This window comes from Rhinopithecus roxellana, chromosome 10 (genome assembly GCF_007565055.1).
Source record: "Rhinopithecus roxellana isolate Shanxi Qingling chromosome 10, ASM756505v1, whole genome shotgun sequence".
In the NCBI taxonomy this organism is placed as follows: domain Eukaryota; kingdom Metazoa; phylum Chordata; class Mammalia; order Primates; family Cercopithecidae; genus Rhinopithecus; species Rhinopithecus roxellana.
In genome coordinates this window covers 130,013,883-130,036,334 of record NC_044558.1, presented here as the reverse complement: position 1 = coordinate 130,036,334, position 22,452 = coordinate 130,013,883, and the positions used below count along the sequence as shown (strand labels likewise).

The 22,452-nt window shown below is 39.3% G+C and overlaps 1 protein-coding gene across 1 annotated transcript in view; it reads right to left on the bottom strand.

Annotated features, from left to right (window-relative positions):
• Positions 1 to 10,806, bottom strand: part of ETNK1 (ethanolamine kinase 1) — a 61,508-nt gene extending 50,702 nt beyond the window's left edge. Inside the window, exon 1 of the mRNA XM_010376253.2 lies at positions 9,808 to 10,806. Within this exon, the coding sequence (XP_010374555.1) occupies positions 9,808 to 10,230 (423 nt within the window). The 5' untranslated portion in view covers positions 10,231 to 10,806. The remainder of the gene's footprint in view (positions 1 to 9,807) is intronic.
• Between the last annotated feature and the right edge of the window lie 11,646 nt (positions 10,807 to 22,452).

The following is a 22,452-nucleotide window of genomic DNA, read 5'->3' as shown; positions in this document are numbered from 1 at the left end:
GCCTATAATAACTACATCAAATACCAAGTCCTGTAGCAATGATTGAGAGTAATCCACACAGAGTGATACTGCTGCAGTAACAGACAAAACAGACCAAAAGAAAAGAACAGGCGGGGTGCAGTGGCTCCCGCCTGTAATCCCAGCAATTTGGGAGGCCAAGGCGGGCAGATCGCTTCAGACCAGGAGTTCAAGACCAGCCTGGCCAACATGGTGAATCCCCATCTCCACTAAAAGTACAAAAAAAAATTGGCAGGGCATGGTGGCGGGCACCTGTAATCCCAGCTACTGGGGAGGCTGAGGCAGAAGAATTGCTCGACCTCGGGAGGTGAGGATGCAGTGGGCCGAGATTACGCCACTGCACTCCAGCCTCAGTGACAGAGTGAGACATGTCTCAAAAAAAAAAAAAAAAAAAGAACAGAACAGAATTCATAAACAGATCCACATATAATGCCATCTGATTTATGACAAAGGTGACACTGCAATGGGGAAGTATTTTCAACAAATGATACTGCATCAACTGACAGCCATTTGGGAAAAAAATGAATCATAATCCCTCCACCTCAAACCATACATAACAATCAACTAGATGGCTTATACATCAAAGTGTAAAATATGAAATAATAAAGCTTCTAGAAGAAAATAGGAATATCTTCATAACTTTGGCACTAGAAAAGATCTCTTGTTCAAGACACAAAACATGCTATCCATTAACAAATTGAAAAGTTAGTCTTAAGACTATCAAAAGACAATATTAAGAATAAAAATGTGCAGTCGTAGTGGTTCACGCCTATAATCCCAGCACTTTGGGAGGCCGAGGTGGGTGGATCACCTGAGGTCAGGAGCTTGAGACCAGCCTGACCAATATGGTAAAACCCCGTCTCTAGTAAAATTACAAAAATTAGCCGGGCGTGGCGTCGTGTGCCTGCAGTTCCAGCTACTCAGGAGGCTGAGACAAGAGAATCGCTTGAACCCGGGAGGCAGAGGTTGCAGTGAGCCTAGATCGCGCTACTGCACTCCAGCCTGGGCAACAGAATGAGACTCTGTCTCAAAAAAAAAAAAAAAAGAAAAAGAAAAAAAAAGGAAATGTAAGCCACAAAGCAGGAGAAAATACGTGAAAACATATTTCTAAAAGAGGACGCAACTAGAATACATAAAGAACATCTACAAACCATTGAAAACATATTTCTAAGAGATGACTCATCTAGAATATATAAACAACATCTACCAATCATTGAGAAAAAATCAGATAATCCAATAGAAAAATCAGCAAAAGGCTTGAACAGGAACCACAAAATAGAACACATATAAAAAAACCCCCCCCCACACAGAAAAAAGATGCACTAATTGTAGAAACAAGAGCAACTTTATTTTAAAATGTTAATCTACCATGTAACTTCTGACTAACCCTTGTCCAAGAATGCCTAAAAAATGTCTTTCTGTAGAAATGTCCATTCATTGTAAGTTTCACCCAAAACAACCCTTGATGCTGGCTTGCAGAAATCAGAAGTTGTGTCACCCATAGCCACCTACACATTCCTTCCAGAGCATGCACTTTCCCCAAGACATAAGACCTAGGTCTGAGGGGTTGTGAGGTAGAGATCTACCTGTTTTGCAGCCACCCAAGACCACACTTCTGAATCTAACTTCCCCTAGTAAGTCACCCAAAACCAACGAACTGGATTTGTCTGCCTCCTTTTTTGGTTTCTCAGCTCCTTCCACATTTAGAGGTTGCTTTGCATATATGGCCCTTTCACAAAACAGTAGTTATCAGGAATATGCAAATTATACCTGGAATAAGATACTCCAATACCCACCAAAAAGAAAAAAGTAAAAGCAGACAATAGCAATTATTGGTAAAGATATACCATAACTGAAACTCTCACATATTGCTGTTAGGAATATAAATCGGGACAATCACTTCAGAAAACTGAAAGCGTCTAACAAAGCTGAAAATACACAAACTAGATGACTCAGAAAGTCTACTTCTAGGTATCCACTTAACAGAAATGGATATTCGTGTTCAAAAGCAGTATATTTGTAAGAAACCTAATTTGTGATAGCCAAAACATGAAAACAACCCAAGTGTTCATTAACAGTAGGAGACAAATAAATTGAGGTGTATTCTTAAAACGGAATGCTAGTCAGTCATGGAAAAGAATAACAACTATACACGCTTGAATAAATCTCTCAAAATCTGGGCATATGCCAAAGCAAAATTTTAAAAAAACACATATTTCATATGATGCCATTATATAAAATTCAAAAAGAGGCAAAACACTGACACAAGGCACAGTGGCTCACACCTGTAATCCCAGCACTTTGGGAAGCTAAGGTAAGAGGGTCCCTTGAGGCCAGGAGTTCAAGACCAGCCTGGTAACACAGCAAGACCACATCACTACAAAAAATTTAAAAACTAAGCAGGCATGGTGGCATGCACCTTTAATCTCAGGTACTCTGGATGCTGATGTAGAAGGGATCGTGTGAGCTCAGGAGTACAAGGCTGCAGTGAGCTATGATACCATCACTACACTCCAGCCTGGATGACAGCATGAGACCCCATCCCTTAAAAAAAAAGTAAAAATTTAAAAAATAATAAATACTAAGTCACATTATGTTTAACATGATCATCAAATATTAGGTTTGTGACTATAAAAATTATACTCCCATTCAAACATGGGAAAATGTTTATAAAGGGCTAGTGAAAAAAAGGATATAAAATTATATATATGATTGCAAATATGTAAAATAGGTTTAGGAGAAGTAGAAGGTAATAAAAATAAAACAGTTGTGAATAGAATACTGATGACAGGAAATTGATTTTTTTTCTCCTATTCAGTTTTAATATAGTATCGTGGTACAACCTTTCAGTAAAACTAAATTATTTCATGTTCATATGGTTTCTTGTACAAAGACCTTCACTCACTTATTATTTTCTCAGAGTACTTACTTTCAAAAAATAACTAATTCAAAACATTCTATTTTGTTAATTAGGAAAAAAAAAAATCTGCTATTATGATTACCACTAGAGGGAGGGAGAGAGCAAGACTAAGAAGGAAAATGAAGACACTCGGTTGCTGGAAATTAATTTTCTTTTCCTGGGTTGGGGTGGGTATACATTTTACAACAATTTATGATTCGTCCATTTTTCTATATGTTTGCTTTCTTTTTAAAATTTTTAAAAGAATGTTAAAAATGTATTTATAGCCATTCTGGTATATCAAAGAGTAAAATAACTCCTTAGAAAACAAAATAAAGAGAAATAGAACCTCTGATTTCCTAAACAAAGGTCTTCTACTACTTCCCTATCTTTGTCATCCACTCCTTCCCCCACAAAAAACACCTTAATCTTCTTCCCTAACCTGCAATCAATTAACAAGTCCTGCACATTTATTTTCTGAAATGTGAAATCTGTACCTTATTTCCATCTCATCTGTCCTAATCTGGGCCCTAGCACCTCTTGTCTGGACTAACCCAACAATCTCTCTCAAATTATTTCCTCAAGTTTTTTAAATGCAATACACAGGAAGAAATGTATTTATCATTTGATATAATATGTATATAGATAATTTTTTTTTTTTTTTTGAGACGGAGTCTCGCTCTGTCGCCCAGGCTGGAGTGCAGTGACGCAATCTCGGCTCACGGCAAGCTCTGCCTCCCAGATTCACGCCATTCTCCTGCCTCAGCCTCCTGAGTAGCTGGGACTACAGGCGCCCGCCACCACGCCCAGCTAATTTTTTGTATTTTTTAGTAGAGACGGGGTTTCACCGAGTTAGGCAGGATGGTCTCGATCTCCTGACCTTGTGATAGACCCGCCTCGGCCTCCCAAAGTGCTGGGATTACAGGCGTGAGCCACCGCCCCCGGCACTACATAGATACTTTTATATAAAACTAAAGCACGCTTCACAAAAGAATACATACCATCGGGTGCAATGGCTCACGTCTGTAATCCCAGCACTTTGGGAGGCCGAGGCAGGTGGCTCAACTGAAGTTGGGAGTTCAAGACCAGCCTGACCAACATGAAGAAATCCCATCTCTACTAAAAATACAAAAATTAGCCAGGCGTGGTGGCAGGTGTCTGTAATCCCAGCTACTCGGGAGGCTGAGGCAGGAGAATTACTTGAACCCGTGAGGCGGAGGTTGCGGTGAGCTGAGATCACACCATTGCACTCCAGCCTGGGCAACAAAAGCAAAATTCCATCTCAAAAAAAAAAAAAAAAAGAGTACTTACCTTACTACTTGCAAGGCTGTCTGGTGTATCCTCTACCATTACTTATTCTAACTTACCTTTTTAAACTGTAATGGTCTCAAGACAGTATTGATTTGGCATCCTATTAATGTATGGTAGCCGCCAGTTTCAAAACCAGTGTTCTGAGTGATGACTTATTTCCCAATTTAAAACATTTCCCTCAAACAACCCTTCTCTACATTCTTGCCTGTCACTTCTCTAATACGTGATATAATTTACTTGCTTAAAAATGTCCAGGCCAGGCGTGGTGACTCACGCCTGTAATCCCAGCATTTTGGGAGGCCAAGGTGGGTGGATCACTTGAGGTCAGGCATTCGAGACCAGCCTGGCCAACATGGTGAAACCTAACTCGACTAAAAATACAAAAATTAGCTAAGCATGGTGGCGCAGGTCTCTAATCCAAGCTACTTGGGTGGCTGAGGCGAGAGAATCACTTGAACCCCAGAAGTGGAGGTTGCAGTGAGCTGAGATCACACCACTGCACTCCAGCCTGGGTGACAGCGAGACTCTGTCTCAAAAAAAAAAAAAAAAAATACAAAAATAAAAACATCCAGTGGCTTCCCATGATGTCCTAAATGATGAGTAAGCTGCTCAAAGTCTAGATTCATTGCCTTTGTGAGACAGTTTTCCTTGCTCAGAAATGTTTCTCCTTTCAGTCTGATCTCATCTACCCTTCAAAGCTTAGCTCAGGTACCCCTACTTCTATGAAGCCTTCTGTCCTACATTCTTCCATGCCTAACTTGGGCTACAGTTAGTTGTCCAAGGACTCTTACTGAAAACTAGCATTATACCTAGTACAAAAAACATGTGTCAGAATTACTGAATTTTAGGAGCTCACAATTCTCTCAGTTGGGATGGGAGAATTGGAAATGAGAGGTGGAGGAACGTAGTACCAAAACATACTATGCGTAATTGTAGGTATGTCATTGAATTCTCATGACTATTTTCCAAGGTAATCCCATTTTATAGAGACTTTAAAACTTGCCAAAGGTTACAATGGCAGAAAATAATATTGAAAAACCATCCTCTTTCCATATTATGCTCAGTCCCCAAAAATACATGATGCAGTTTACATAGTCCAAGTTACACGGCTATTATACATGAAAACAAACTAGCACTTTAGGCTCCTGACTTCATAGTCACATCTTAATAAAACACATGGGAGCCTAACAAACTTTTCATGTTTTTGATGGGCATCTATTAAACATTATATACTTTATTATTCTAAAATGCTGAAAACAGGGAGGGAATAGGAAACAGAAAACTGGATATAACCACTAATATTAAAAGTTACATTGAATATAAACTATGACTCCTTATTCGTATCTATAGGACTCAAGATTTCCTATAATTCTTAGGGAAAGTAAACTAATATATTGTTTACTTTTTTAATGTATTAAAAAATTAGCCGTAACTTAATATATTAGCTTACCTAAGACTTTTCAGAAGCTACTGCTGAAAGGAACAAACTCATTTTTTTAAAAACAGAAAAGAAAATCGATTATTATATTAGAACACTAATGGAGACATAACTTAATACAGCAATTGTATAGATCTGGCTTTTTCTTCTTCCTTTAAGACAAAGACCAATATAAAATATTAACTATCAATATTAAGAGTGGTTACAGGTTCTTAATAGACTATTTAGGTAACTACCTCCAACACTGTTAGAAAGAGGAAGGATATGAAAACTGTTGTGTAGCTACACAACCTAACACAAAGATAAGTTTCCATGATAGTACACATATGTTTAAAAAACATAATGAAAAGATTTTTAAAAACATGCATTCAAAAACATGCAAAAACCTGTAGTAAAGCAGAAAGAACAGTACATTTTTGAAACTTCTTGTGTAATCTTTGCATGTGAACTAAATTTGAATGTTCATTCCATAAACATTACGTTGTTGTAATTTTCTTATTTGTCTTCCCCATAGGACTAGGAATTTCAAAGAGCAAATGTTTGTTTTTTGATTCAAGCATCCAATATATAGTAGGTGCTCAGCAGCAATAACAATTATCATGAAAGATAGCATTTATTTTACCCTCACAATAACCCATTGAGGTAGGGACAACTACTGGATCAATTTTATAGCTCAGGATACTGGGACAGGAAGTTTAATGATTTGACCAGGGTAACAAAGCTAGTAAAGTACAGAATCTGGACTCAAAACTAGCACTGTGTTCAAACCTCATGCTCTTGAGTACTGTAACATACTGTCATTGAAAAACAAAGTTGCTATAAGGTACCATACAGCAAACAATCTCATTTAGACCCAATAAAGGAATAAATACATTAGTTTTGTAAAGTTAAATAATAATTACGGTATTAATATCCTACCTATGAAGCCTTTGCCATTATCTACTATAAGTTCCAAGTAATAGAAAAATTCACAGTGACAAGTTAGTGAGAAAAACAACATTGCTTAATACTGCAAACAGAAAGATCCTGAGACAACATAACTGGAATATTCCAAACACTAATTCATCAGCTCTTCAGAAAATGAAAAACAATTTTAAGAGTCCATTGAGAATTATTTTGGACCTGAGATGTGACTTGATTCTTTATTCCTTTATACAATGACTATCCAAAGAAAAGTATAAAAATTAAAAATCCAAATCTTCAAGTAAGTTAGAGAGCTGTTACACAACAAAAGTCACTATCCTAAAGGAAAGCTGAAGTGATCCCTTTTTCCTAAAATGGTGTCACATATGAAAAAAGTAATGCAAATTTATGTTCAAGGGAAATTGAAAGCAGAATCTTTTTATGAGCCAAAGCTTTTAAGAAATTAATTTTATACAGAAGCACTTTCCCTGCTTTAATCATAATATACAAACAAAACTCTTGGTCAAAGAACAATAATTCATAAGATGGTTTCTCATCTCAGATCTGCCATTTGTAAACAGCAAACTCGGTTTCATTAACTATATAATATATATTAACGGTACCGTCTACATCTACCTCACAGGATAGTTGGGAGAATGTATGTGCAAGTGCTTTATAAACAGTAAAGGACTATTAAATATAAAGCACTGTGGCTGTATTGTTGTTTTAGATTTACCCTGCCTATTCTGTTACTATACTCTGAAAACCTCACCACCTCCTTTATACTTTATTCTTTTAATCTAGTAAGAACAGGAATTCTAACTAAAATGAGATATATTATTGCATGTGCCCACAAGTTTTGAGCAAAGACTGGGCTTTCTATCATTTTGACTCTAGTCTTTTTTTAGTTTGCTTTTTCTTTTTATTTTCTGATATATTCTGGATAGTTCAGCTTGCAGGAATAATCAATCACCAGATAAGTACTACTACAGTAAGTTTCTAAGGTATACTTCAAGTATATCTTAAACATACAAAAATGTTAGAAAAATACTGAGAAAAAAAACTGGCTACATTACTGACACTCGACTGCTCTAAAATTACATTATATTCTGTTAACTATATAATACATACTTCTTCTGAAATGTGAGGTATGATTTGTATCTATTTCAAGGGAAATACAACGAAATCTCAAAAGAAAATATTTCCATTGAGATTTACTAAAGAAATTCTGAAGCGTTATGAAAGTAGAGTTTGTAATGACCTAGAATACAAGGCGCCAGATCTACTGAGTTGAAAGGTGAACTCATCAATTCAGCTTAGCAGATGCTTTTAGGCCAGCTTCTAGACCAAAGCTTTGCTTGCACATGGAGGGAATGTATTTCTAATAATCATCTTAGGGAAAATAAATGGTAGTATTTACCTGCACTTACAAATATTAAAAATTCAGATTATAAACCCAAAGGTCTTTAGGTTAAAAGTTGCTACAAGAAACCAATATTTAATCACACGTAGTTACTTTCCAACAAGCAAAAACGGTTTAATGTCACTACATTTTGCCCTTTTTTACCTACATCCTGGCTTACTTCACTGAGTTTCACCTAAAAAAGAGATAGTGCCTACCTAATATGGTTGTTTGGACGACTAAAATAAAAAAATATAACTTATCTAACCCCACAGTAGCTATCATTACTATTCTACAGACCAATACATCAAAGGAAATTCCAGTCTTCAAAGCTTCAAACTTTAAACTCACTGCTTAAAAGTAACTGATCTGCCAACGCTGGAGTTTACCAGGAAGTAGCACTCTTTAATTAATAATGTTTTATGTGTAAATGACTGCCAGAAAATAAATCATCTTAATAAATTTTAGAGCCTTATATAATAAAATACAAATAAATTGATAAACTCAAAAAGTACTGAATTTCAATTTGGAAGATGCATTTCCTTTAAGGGAAATATATTTTTTAAATGACATAAAAATCACTTTGCGTTCACTATTTCCCATATACTCGGCTAACAAATACTCCCTTAAATTTCAAAATGTGTTGTCTAACAAGTTTCTTTTCCAAAACATACGGGTCCTTTTAATCTGCTTAAAAACTCTTCTAGGCAATAAGAACTGAAACTAACACATGAAAACCCAAGTGTCAGGAACTGCTCTGAGCCCTAGGCACTGCTCATGTTTTATTCATCTCTGGGGTGGCTGGCTAGTTTAGCAAAGAATTTAGCAAATAAATCAACAAATACTGGTGAATAAATTAGTCATCAAAACGAGGCAGATGGTTTGGCTAATTCAAATGAATGTTCTTACATTATTGCTCAGATTTAGAACAAATCCCAAATATCCCAGCCTTGAAAATTACTGGGTATTTTGTTGTTTGCAAGGGAAAAGGAGAAAATGAGATCTATTTTCGTATCTAGTTCCTGAAACTAAAGCTAAAAACAAATTAGTATTCAAAAAAAAAATCACGTAGTGGAAACCATAACTTCCAACTTATTAGAAAACTCCTAGCGTCTCAGGGATTTTTCTCCTCCCAATTTTTTCTCTATCTATCAATACGGTGTCCCATGAAAAGGAAATAGTCACAAGACACTGCTCCTTCTAGTATCAGGTATTAATTTCACTAAGACGGCTTTAATAATTCAGAAATATCGACTCAAACAAAACAATGTGCGTGGTGCTACCTAAGAACCGACCTAGCGATGCATGGTCGTGGTCATTACTTTGGGAATAGAGTACGCTCGCCAATCGGAGGGTTTGGGAAGACAAAACGCAGTGTGAGGCATCAATGAAAGCACATCGCAGGGGGAGGGGAGAGGAAGGAAAATATCAGAGAGGATTAATGACTGCATTACTGATGGGACGGGAGGAGGTAGTCGAGGACCCCGTGCAAGGGGAGTGGAAAGGTTCATTTTGCAGTGACCGTGGACTGGGGTGTGGGAGGAGGGGCAACTATCAACAGGAATCTCCCCCCTGTGGATGGGTGCGTCACTTACGCAGCCGCTTCTAGAAAGAGAAAATGTGCCCTCAGGTCAATCTCAAAGAGCAACTGCGACGGGAAGGGGGAGTGACCTTCCTAGGTGTGAGGGGAAATACAGGGTCACTTCCCAACGGACTTAGGGAGGAGATGTTGCGCTAGGTCCTCCTCGGTCATCGTGGGACAGAGGCGATTGTGGTGAGGACTCCCACAGCCGCGTGAGGGACATAAGAGACCCAGAGCTGAGGTGTGGGCGTTACCTGCAGGGTCACCTCCTGGGGGTCCCAGTGAGGCCGCAGGTGTTGCAGGAGGCTCAGGGCTCCCTCCCGGCAGCGCTGCTCCTCCTGATCCTGAACGGTGACGTTCAGTTTGGGCACCTCCGGGGAGCCGGGAGGGACGTGGATGTAATTGGCCATGGCCCAGGCGACGGCGGAGACTACCACCACGACGACGGCGACGGCGACCACGAGAACGGCGGGCGCCGACAGACTGGTGGATCCTTCCGTCCCGGGGCGCCCTCGTGGGAGGGCTGGGGGCGCTCGGACGGGCGGGCGAGCGGCAGGAGAACGTCTGGAGGCGGCAGTGTCGCCGATCCGGGTCTGGACAGCAGCTGAACTGAGCCCGGGCCGCTCTCGGGAAAAATTCCTGTTGTCGGCGCTCGACCGCGGGCGGCCGCGGAGCATGCCGGGGCTGGCCTGACGCTGGCGTCACGCGCGGGGCGGGGCCCGCGCTGCGTCAGGGGGTGGAGGCGGGGTTTCTTGCCTTCCGTCACAATGGAACCGCTGTACCGCGGTGGACTTGTCGGCCTGCGATTAGCACACACCCATCCCTGGGAACTGCTGGTCTGGAAAGTGGGGCTGCTTCTCCGGGATGAGCCCCAGCCCTGCCAAGCCCCTCAAGGCATTGAAGCTTTAGCTCACCTGATCCGAAAGATCGTGGGCATCCGGGCTCGAGTTAACGACCGAATTTTTGTGGGAAGCAAAGGACACGTTCTAAAATAACCCTAGGATCACTCTCCGAACTTGTCCTGAGTCTAGGCAAGCAGTGTTACTCAGTCGCCTTGATCTTGGAGCTGCTGTGTACTGGGGACCTCATACTAGCTGGGTTAACTATATTCCCATTAGAGTACACGGGATCGCAGTACTCGGGACAAGCTGAGTTCAGGTATTTGGGTAAGACAACTGCAGCACTTAAGTTATTTGTGGAGTAAGATGTTCGACCATACAGAGAATAATTCGAAGCTGGGGAGAACAGGTTAGAGTCTGGTATATAGAAGAAAGGGAAGGAAAGGAATAGTTTTGAAGCTCAACACTAGAACGACCCGATGTCCGTGCCAGGGTACCCCGAGTGGGCCATGAAATCTTGCGTCTCAGTGCCTTACAGGGAATGGTAGAAACTGGATATGCTACAAGTAAAGTATTGGGGCCTCTTAATTTTCCTTTTTGATGGAGGAAAACGGTCTGGGATTCCCTGCAGCACTTACTACTTGGTGAATACGTTTGTTAGTAGTAAATAAAACCCTTAACTGGACTGAGTTTAATTAACATTCAGAATGTTTAATTACTTCACCAGCATTAAGTTTACATCCTGATTGTTAAGAAAGAACCTACTTACCTTTGTAATTCACAAAATAATTACTTCACCTATAACGGTAAACTTCCTAAACTAAAAAGAGGGGTGGAAATGGAGCTTTATAATACAGCAAAGAAGTTGATTTCACATTTTTCAAATTTAATGAGGTTTTTTTGCTTGCTTTTTGTTTTTGTTTGTTTTGAGACGGAGCCTCACTCTGCACCCAGGCTGGAGTGCAATGGTGTGATCTCGGCCCACTGCAACCTCCGCCTCCCGGGTGTAAGCGATTCTCCCGCCTCAGCCTCCCGAGTAGCTGGGATTACAGGTGCGTGCCACCACGCCCAGCAAATTTTTGTATTTTTAGTAGAGACGGGTTTCACCATGTTGGCCAGGCTGGTCTCGAACTCCTGACCTCAGGTGATCCACCCACTTCGGCCTATCAAAGCACTGGGGATTATAGGCAGGGCGCGGTGGCTCCCTGGCGTGGCCCACCGCGCCCTGCCAGATTTAGGCATAATTTTCTACTAGAAACATTAGAGTGTGTGTTCCTTCCACTTTGGGGAGAAATCGTAAATATACTAATACTTTCACATTTCAGATACTATCCTTTGTATTTTTGTATAAATTGTATTTTTATTAAGCAGTTGACATTTTAAGAATTTGAAAACTTTAAGAATTGTAAAATAATTTAATTTAAAATTATGTTGCAAACTGCACTAGTTTGTAACGGTAAATAAGAGTCCATTAACAAGTAGAAGAAAAAGAGAAACAACTGTTAGGTACCTGAGAAAAGAAGTAACAAAAATGTACAGGATCCATGGATAAAATTAATGGAGAAATGAACCATATTCATAAATGAGAAAAGATTAATATAAAGGCCTCAATTTTCCCTAAACTAATCAGTACATATAATGCAATTCCAGTTAAAATCTCAAAAGGGTTTTCTTACTGAACTTGTTAAAATGACATTGAAATTCATATCAAAAGTTAAGGTCCAAGAAAAGTGCTGTGATTAGGGAGAGAGGGATGGGGACAGGTAAGATGAGGGAATATATTGGGAGGACCAATCCTACCACGTTGTATTATATATTGGTTTAGGTATGGGCACATAAGCTACTAGAACATAATGAAGTCCCAGAACAAAACCCACACACATATGAGAACTTTGTATATAACAAAAGTACCATTACAAATTAGTGAGAAAGTCCAGACTGATCAATGAACAGAAGTGGTACAGTTGCTTTTTGTATGAGAAAAAAATTTTGATCCCTCCCTCTTATTACACACAAAAATTAATTTGGGGAAGCTTAAAAACCTAAATATTAAAAGCAAAACTTTAAAAATGTGCAAGAAATATCAATTCTTATCAACCTAATCTACGGATTTAATTCTAATCACCCCAGGTTATGTCTTGGATATCAGCAAACCAGTTCTAATGTTTACATGCAAAGTCACAAGAGCCAGAGTAGCCAATATAATATTAAAGAAAAACAAAGTCAGAAAACAGACAGACTTGAAGACAGTATAACTGGGTGCAGTGGCTCATGCCTGTAATCCCAGCACTTTGGGAAGCTGAGGCGGGAGGTTCACTTGAGCCCAGGAGTTCAAGGCCAGCCTGGGCAACACAGTGAGACCTTATCTCTCCAAAAAAAACTTAATTAGCCAGGTGTGGTGGTGCACACCTGTCGTCACACCTACTCAGAGGCTGAGACAGGTGGATTGCCTGAGCCCAAGAGATTGAGGTTGCAGTGAGCCATGATCAAGTTACTGCACTCAAGCCTGGGCAACAGAACGAGACTTTGTCTAAAAAAAGAAAAAAATAATAGTATACATTCCAGTAATCAAGACAGTGTAGTATTGAGGCCAAGCCGAGTGGGTCACTTGGGGTCAGTAGTTTGAGACCAGCCTGGCCAACATGGTGAAACACTGTCTCTACTAAAAATATAAAACTTAGCTGGGCGTGGTGGCAGGCACCTGTAATCCCAGCTACTTGGGGGCCTGAGGCCGGAGAATCACTTGAACCTGGGAGGTGGAGGTTGCAATGAACCAAGATCACACCACCGCACTTCAGCCTGGGTAATAGAGTGAGACTCTGTCAGAAAGAAAGAAAGAAAGAGAGAGAGAGAGAGAGAGAGAGAGAGAGAGAGGGAGGGAGGGAGGGAGAGAGAGAGAGAGAGGAAGGAAGGAAGGAAGGAAGGAAGGAAGGAAGGAAGGAAGGAAGGAAGGAAGGAAGGAAGGAAGGAAGGAAGAAAGAAAGAAAGAAGGGAAGGAAGGAAAGAAAAAAAGACATGTAGTACAGTGTAGTATTCTCAAAAGAATAGATAAATAGATCTATGGAACAAAAGAGTCCACAAATAGATCCACACAAATACTGTCAACTAATATTTAACAAAGGAAAAAGGCAATTCAAATTTTGAATAAATGATGCCAGAACAACTGGATATACACTTGCAAAAAAAAAAAAAAAAAAAAAAAAAAAAAAATCCAGACACAGACCTTACACCTTTCACAAAAAGTAATTTAAAATGGATCATAGACATAAATATAAAACACAAAACTATACAACTCTTAGAAAACAACATAACAGAACATCTAGGTGACTCTGGGTTTGGCAGTTACTCTTTAGATGCAGCATGAAAAGCACAACCCATGAAAGAAAACTGGTAACTTATACTTCATTAAAATTAAAAACTTTTGCTCTGCAAAAGATAGTTAAGAGAATGAAAAGACAAGCCAGAGACTGGAAAAAAATGTTTGCAAAACATATTCAATAGAAGATTTCTATTCAAACTATACAAAGTACTCTTTAAACTTAACAATAGAAAAACCCAATTTTAAAATGGGCAGAAGATCAGAACAGATATCTCACCAAGAAGATATACAGATGGCACAAAAGCATGTGAAAACATATTCAATATCTAAACAATGAGATACCATTACGTATCTATTGGAATAGCTGAAATCTAAAACACAACCAACCAAATGCTATGAAGATGTGAAGAGGAACTATCATCGCTGAATGGTACGGTCACTTTGGAAGACAGTCTGGCAGATTCTTAGGGAGTTAAACATAGTCTTACCATACAATCTAGCAGTCATGTTCCTTGGTATCTACCCAGATGACTTGAAAACTTACATCCACACAGAAACTTGCACACTAATGTTTCTAGCACCTTTATTCATAACTGTCAAAAATTGGAGCAACCAAGAAAATAGATGAATGTTCAATAAAAACTGCTACATTCATAAAATGGAACATTATTGAATGATGAAAAGAAATGAAGGATCAAGTCACAAGAAGGGAAGAATGGAGCATAGGAGATTTTTAGGGCAATGAAACTATTCTTTATGATATTATAATGGTGGATGCATGACATTATAAATTAGTCAAAACTCACGGAACTATGCAATACAAAGAGTGAACCTGAATATAAACTGTGGACTTTAGTTCATAGTTGTATTTTTGTCAATCAACATACTGCCTTGCTGTAGTAGTTAATAAATGTAAATGAATAAAAAAGTCAGAAAATATAGAATCAGATCTCTATGATTATGAGTCTGTTTAGGAATCCTTCTCTAACTTATAAAGCACATACTATGAGGAAAAAGGATTGATAAATTTGAAAACATTAACATTTGAAACCTCATGACGAAAATACCATGAAGATAAATGACAAGCCATAAAAAGATAAGGTATTTGCAATGTGTATGATCAAAAAAGTATTTATATTCAGTATACTACTAATAAATAAGGAAGTTAAACCACCCAGTAGAATAACTGGCAAACAAATAGCAGTTTGAAGAAAAGGAAATCCAAATAGCCAATAAGCTTTTGAAACTGTACCTCCCTAATTGTAATGTCTAATAATTAAGATAATGTAAATTAGAATAATAATGAGATACCATTTCACACCCATTAGATTGGAAAAATTTTGAAGTCTAATAATGCCAAGTGTACATTTCTTGTGGAGAAGTACATTTATTTGTAAAAACTTTGGAAAACAATTTTGCAGATTTTTATAAACTTAATGGCAGACATTCTTTACCATCCAGCGGTTTCAATTCCAGGTAGATGCGAAAATCCCATACCATGTACATGATAAAGTGTGTACAAGAATGTTCACTGCTGTCTTGCTCCTTGTATTGCTAAAAACTGGCAACAATCTAACTGTCCCACAATATGAAAATGATTAGATGGATGGATAGTTAGATCAACAGATCATTAGATGTTAGACAGATAGGAATATATTATGACAGAATAAAGATGGCAAATGGAACATATGCATCTACTTATGCACATATTCAGGAGGCAACAGCGGTCCTAGAAGTCAAAATTCAAGCAATAGTTCTGGAAACCCAACAGCCCTTCTGGTTAGTTGAGTTCTCTGTCTCTTCTCTCCACCTATTTTTACCTATCTTCTGTTTCTAATTGTCTGATTTTGCTTCCTCATGATTTCTGGCTTCTTTTCATGTGGCTTCCTATCATTTAGATCTTACTCAAAAGTTGTTCTCTGGAGGGGCATTTCCATCCATCACTTCCCTTATCACAACGACCTGTTTTGTTTTTTATATATCATAAAACAATGGGAGTTACTTTGGAATCAATGTATTCACTTTTTTTTTCCAGCAAAGCAGCAAAAGTGTATTAAGCATAGTAACACTCCCAGAGAGGGGAGAGTGCGCTGACCTCTGTGAAATGAGATCAGCTAAAATCAGTGTATTTTTTATTTACCTTTTTAGTGTCCCTCTTACGTATTAGAATGTTAGTGCCAGCAAAGCAGAGCCACAGCTTGTCTATTGCCACATTTCCACTGCCTACAATAGTGCCTAGAGCATAAAAGATAATAAATGCTTAAGCCTACCTAATTAGTCCTAAAACTGTGCCAGTCTCACATAAGAATAGCACTCAGCCAGGGGCTGTATCCGCTTAACTCATTATGCCGAAATCACCTGCCTGATCATTTCCTAGGCCACTGACCAGCCCACTAGTTATCTTTGAATCTGGAAAAAAATCTTAGCTACAGGGTGTCAGTAAAATATTCCAGCATTTTGCAACACAGGTCGAGAGAATATAACATAGCTATAAAGATGTAACATTATTTTGAAGTATACAACACATTTAATAGTCCCTTTCCCATACTTCACATGGCATTGGGACCCTCCAATACCTGGAATGTCCTGCCTCCTATGTCTGCTTCTTACACCCTCACTCATCCTTCAAAGCTTAACTCTCCAGCAATCTTCTTCATGGAGCTTATCTGGATTTTCCTAGTCCAAATTTACTTCTCCCTCTTATATATCTGTTAAAACACCTACAAAATTCTGCCTTATGACACCCACATTGTAGATTTAAGTCATAATGATTGTACCACATATAAAAGACTAGAAAAGCTGTTTCTAACTTGTTACATAATGAGCATTTGTAAGAGGGAATGAAAGGATCACTGAATATAAACCCAGGGGTGCTCTGGTTGTTACGTGACAAGGGTCTGGATTCAGACCCCAAGAGAGGGTTCTTGGATCTCATGCAAGAAATAATTCAGGGCAAATCCACAGTGCAAAGTGAAAGGAAGTTTATTAAGAAAGTAAAGGAATAAAAGAACAGCTACTCCATAGACAGAGCAGCCCCGGGGGCTGCAGATTGCCTATTTTTATGGTTATTTTTTTGATGATACGCTAAACAAGGGGTGGATTATTCATGCCTTCTCTTTTTAGACCATATAGGGTAATTTCCTGACATTGTCATGGAATTTGTAAACTGTCATGGTGCTGGTGGGAATGTAGCAGTGAGGACAACCAGAGGTCACTCTCATCACCATTTTGGTTTTGGTGGGTTTAGGCTGACTCCTTTACTGTAACCTGTTTAATCAGCCATCCCTCTTGTTTCTTCTGAGCAGCAGTCAGAGATCACTGGTTGGTTTACAGGAATAAGCAGGGCTGGCCTAAATGGCAGAAAGAAAAACAACGGATGAGACTAGAATTTAATAGCAAGTATACCATAGTTATTGAAACATAATCTCTCTCCAGTTTCCCATTGTTACTAAAGACAAATTATGGTAAGACCAATTTGCTTTATTATACTTGGCTTGATTATTTGTATAAAGTACAGCAAGAATCATAATTTGCTATATAGGCTTTTTAATTGGCTTTGATGGAAATTTGTTCCATAAGGAATCTCAGACAACACTTTTTTAGAGCCAAGTCCTGCCATGGGTTTGTATCCTCAAATACCCAAGTTGAGTAAATTCCTTTCCTCTTGGGGTCCCAAGATAACTTGGGGCTTCTGGACCTGAGAAAAAGTGACATTCTTTACTTACCACAGGTAGAAAACCTGTACAAGGGACTGTGTAGGCAAAGTATGAGGCCAGTTCCCCAAAGGGCTTTCATTGGTTTTACAAGTCAAGTTTGACTCCTTAAAGGAAAGCACACCATTCCAGTTAAAGCCTTGGTAAAATAACCAATTTCTCCAATTGCATCCTGTTGCAAAAGAAAACTGATTCTTATTGCACTTAGGCAAATAACCACACTTAACTTATTGCCATAAGTTAAGAATACTCACAAATAGTCTCCAAATTCTGGAGAAATCAGATAGAGAGAAACAAATATGCTCCAAATGTTATTCACAGCAGTATAATTTACTCAATGCTACAAGCTGTAAATAGCTTGAAAGAAAAGTTTTCTTGACTCTGGAAAAAAAAAACAAAGGATCAGCAATGTTTTAAGTAAAAAGTCACAAAGATTACTTCTGCTTTTTATTGATTCTGGTTATTTAGTTAACTCCTGTTTGGCTAGATATTCATGAACACTTTAGCTGTCTGTGACAGTTCTGAAAGTTGTTTCCTCTATTCTAATGTCACAATTTTCGAAGTGTCAGAAACCTGCATATAAGAATGTCTGTTAGAGTTCTACAGCTGATTATAAACCAGCTTCTATGGAGAGTTAAAACAAGACAAAAATTGTCTGTGGATGGCGAAACATCTTAGGACAGCCACAGTCAAAAACACAATTGACAAAGGAATTTTGGTTACCTCTGTGGCTCAAAATGATTTTATGTAACAATATAACTACTCATAACATACACTAAGCCGTATTAGAATTACAGAAGTTTCCCATAATTTTGGAACATATATTAATAACACATTTACAGCCCAAAGAAAACCAAACACCATTTCATATTTGATAATGCTTCCTATGTAATTTTTTTTTTGAGACGGAGTCTCGCTCTGTCGTCCATCGTCCAGGCTGGAGTGCAGTGGTGCAATCTTGGCTCGCTGCAAGCTCTGCCTCCTGGGTTCACACCATTCTCCCACCTCAGCCTCCTGAGTAGCTGGGACTACAGGCACCCACCACCATGCCTGGCTAACTTTTTTGTAGTTTTTGATAGAGACAGGGTTTCACTGTGTTAACCAGGATGGTCTCGATCTCCTGACCTTGTGATCCACCCATCTTGGCCTCCCAACGTGCTGGGATTACAGGCGTGAGCCACCGCACCTGGGCTTATATAACTTTTATACCAAATAAGCCAAATGTCACTGTTGCATTAGTGCATTATTGATGTCAAACCCAATTCTTAATGAAACCTTATCAATAAATGTTTTTAATTTTTATCAGTTTGACCAAAGGTAAGATTTTCATAAACCTTTTACAACCCTTTACAGTTTTTGTTAAAGAGCAGATCATAAGCAGGGTTTTGCTTTAAGAAAAACCTGTTGGGCCAGGCACGGTGGCTCACACCTGTAATCCCAGCACTTTGGGAGGCTGAGGTGAGTGGATTGCCTGAGGTCAGGAGTTTGAGACCAGCCTGACTGACACAATGAAACCCCATCTCTACTAAAAATACAAAAATTAGCTGGACATGGTGGTATGCACCTGTAAACCCAGCTACTTGGGAGGCTGTGATGGGAGAATCACTTGAACCCAGGAAGCTGAGGTTGCAATGAGCCTAGATCACACCACTGTACTCCAGCGTGGGCAACAGATTGAGACTCTGCCTCATAAAAAAAAAAAAAAAAAAAGGAAAACCTGTCGTGCTTTTATTCCAGTGGTTAATTTACAGAAAAACTGAATAATACCCCTTTAACTTTAGCCAATGTCCACACAGAATCTGTTTTACGGGTTAATTTTTCATAAACCATTAGACATTTTTCCTTTCTTAAACAATCCTTTAACACTTTAGGCAGAAAAAAATCTACCTTCCCAAGAGTTCTTATACTCTTTCACCAAAAACACATTTTACTTTCTTTACACACCTTGCATGTAAAATTGTTTCTTTGTAGTTTTAATTACATGTTATAATGTTAACTTTTAGCAACTTCTATTTTTGGTGAAAACCTTGGTAAATCTGAGATTTTAATTATGTACTAAGTGTGGATCCTACTCTAAGACACACCAGGCAGAAGTACATATAAGAGCTGACTCTCCAGCATAGTTAGGGGGTGTGGCTAATTCTACATGTTCCCAGGCCTTACCTTACTTTAAGCAGGCAAGTTGTACAGTAAGAGTCATGGTAGCATTGTATGAGGCATTTAGAAGGCCTAACAACCTTTGAATTGTACATTTCTTGCATAAATTCCCTTCACAAATCCTTTCATGACTTACACAGACTATCTGAGACATTCTTGAACTTTCTGACTTGCCCTAAACATCAATAGTCATTTTACTTTAAGACAAGAATTGATCGGACAAGATCATTTCTCATATAAAATCTCTTTTTTAATAACCTTCTTTGTATAGCTAGGGTGCATGGTGAATTCCACATGTCCCCAGACCTTATCTAGAATCTAATGGCTTTAAGATAGGTAAATTGAACAATTTTCAAGCAGTTTATGACCTTAAAGCATTTAGTAAACTTATTATCTGACCTGCATAATTTAGACCAAATATCTTTACTTACCAATAATTTTTAAAACTATCTTGGCTGGACACGGTGGCTCATGCCAGTAATCACAGCACTTTGGGAGATTGAGGCGGGTGGATCACGAAGTCTGGAGTTCAAGACCATCCTGGCCAACATGGTGAAACCCCATCTCTACTAAAAACACAACAAAATGAGCTGGGCATGGTGGCATGCACCTGTAGTCCCAGCTACTTGGGAGGCTGAGGCAGGAGAATCACTTGAACCCAGGAGGCGGAGGTTGCAGTGAGCCCAGATTGCACCACTGCACTCCAGGCTGGTGACAGAATGAGACTCCATCTTAAAAAAAAAACAAAAAAAAACTATCTTTAGTTCCCAAAGATTACTTAAGTCACATGACTAAAAGTCATTATACTTTTTTACTTTTCTGATAAAATATTAAGCTCTTATTATTTTTCAACTAAAGCTATTTCATATGTAAATATCACAAACATAATACATATAAATACATAGACAGAAGATAAAAGATCATCCCCTTGGCCAAGAATTGAAACCTGAATCCAGGCCACCATTGTGAAAAGAGAAAGCATGACCACATGGTTACAAGGTCAAGTTCCCAAGGGCATAACTGACCAGAGAGAAACTTCATCCAGTTTACACACACACACACACACACACACAGAGAGAGAGAGAGAGAGAGAGAGAGAGAGAGAGAGAGAGGAGAGAGAGAGGCCGGAAATCTGACTGGTAAGAAATTCTTATCCTTTTGCTGGCATTACAGGCTTCTGGATTCCCCTTCCCCGAGCAGCCCTAGTGACCCAGCTGGCTGTACACAGCCCCAAGGGCCAAGCCACAACACAAAGGAAAATTATCTTTTTCTGTTCTAGCCAGAGCAAAATACATGTGACAAAACGTAGACATTAACCACTCTGCTTAGCACCCATTATTAAACTTGAAAGGCTTAAACTTGCCCCTGGTCAGGCCCCATCATGGTTAATCCAACCTCTGATCAGGAATTTCAACATGTGGTCTCTGGGCAAGATGGTCACCCTGAATAACAGAAAAGATAAGAAAGAGAAAGGAGAGAAAGAAAAGCATTGCCTGTGGCAGGGTGGGGAAGGCAAAATGATCAGGGAGGCCAGAGAAAGACCCACCCATTGCATCGATACTGAAAAGGTCAGGCGGCTGCTGCCAGTCAAGCAGGGATCTTTTCCAGCAATCCTATCAGCTTTCAAGTTTTGCCTTTTAGGGAGGAAAATGCTCCCCATGTCACCCAATCCTGTACATGCCTAATCCTAGCACCCACCGGCCTCAGCATAGAGTGCAAGGCAGATTAATCCAAAGAAAATAGCAGTTAACAACCCATAGTGCCGAACCTGTTCTTAGCCAAGAGGGACTTTATCAAGAGGGGCCTCTAATTCCCTAAATCTTAGAAGACCTCTAATCCCCTTCTAAGTTGGGCCTGTAACCCAAGGCCAGTCAAGCATCCTTGCCTTTTATTAAGAGGGGCCTCTAACCCACTCTGTCTTAGGAGAGACTATAAAAAGTTGGGCCTCTAACAAGCCCATTCTTTATCTGGGTACCATACCACTTACCCAAAGTCGTCCAATCAGTGCTGCAGTCTTTTTCCTTCAGGTTGGGGGAGGTTTCTTTAGTATTGTCCCTTCAAGATTGGCCAGAAAGATGCTACAGGACCCCAACACTTACCCAAAGGTAGCTATTGGGTCAGAGTTTCTACACTATAGTCCCTCCTGTGGTCACTAGAAATACGTTACAGGACAGGGGTGTGGATTCAGGCCCCAAAAGAGGGTTCTTGGATCTTGTGCAAGAAAGAATTGAGGGTGAGTCTGCAGTGTAAAGTGAAAGAAGGTTAATTAAGAAAGTAGAGGAATTAAAGAACAACTACTCAATAGAGCAGTCCCAAGGGCTGCTGGTTGCCCATTTTTATGGTTATTTCTTGATGATACACTAAACAAAGGGTGGTTTATTCATGTCTCCCCTTTTTAGACCATATAAGGTAGCTTCCTGATGTTGCCATGGCATTTGTAAATTGCTATGGTGCTGATGGGAGGGTGGCAGTGAGGACAACCAGAGGTCACTCTCGTCACCATTTTGGTTTTGGTGGGTTTAGACCAGCTCCTTTACTGCAACCTATTTTATCAGCAAGGTCTTTATGATCTGTATTTTGTGCCAACCTCCTATTTCATCCTGTGACTTAGAATGCCTTAACCATCTGGGAATGCAGCCCAGCAGGTGTTAGCCTCATTTTACTCAGCTCCTATTCAAGATGGAGTTGTTCAGTTTCACATGCCTCTGACATGGTCATAAATGTTTTAATTACAATAGGATTAGATTTAGTTACCAGAGTGTTGTGGGAAGTCAGGGACCCTGAACAGAGGGGCTGGAGCCATGGCAGAGGAACATAAATTGTGAAGATTTCATTTTAATATGGACTTTTATCAATTCCCAAATTATACTT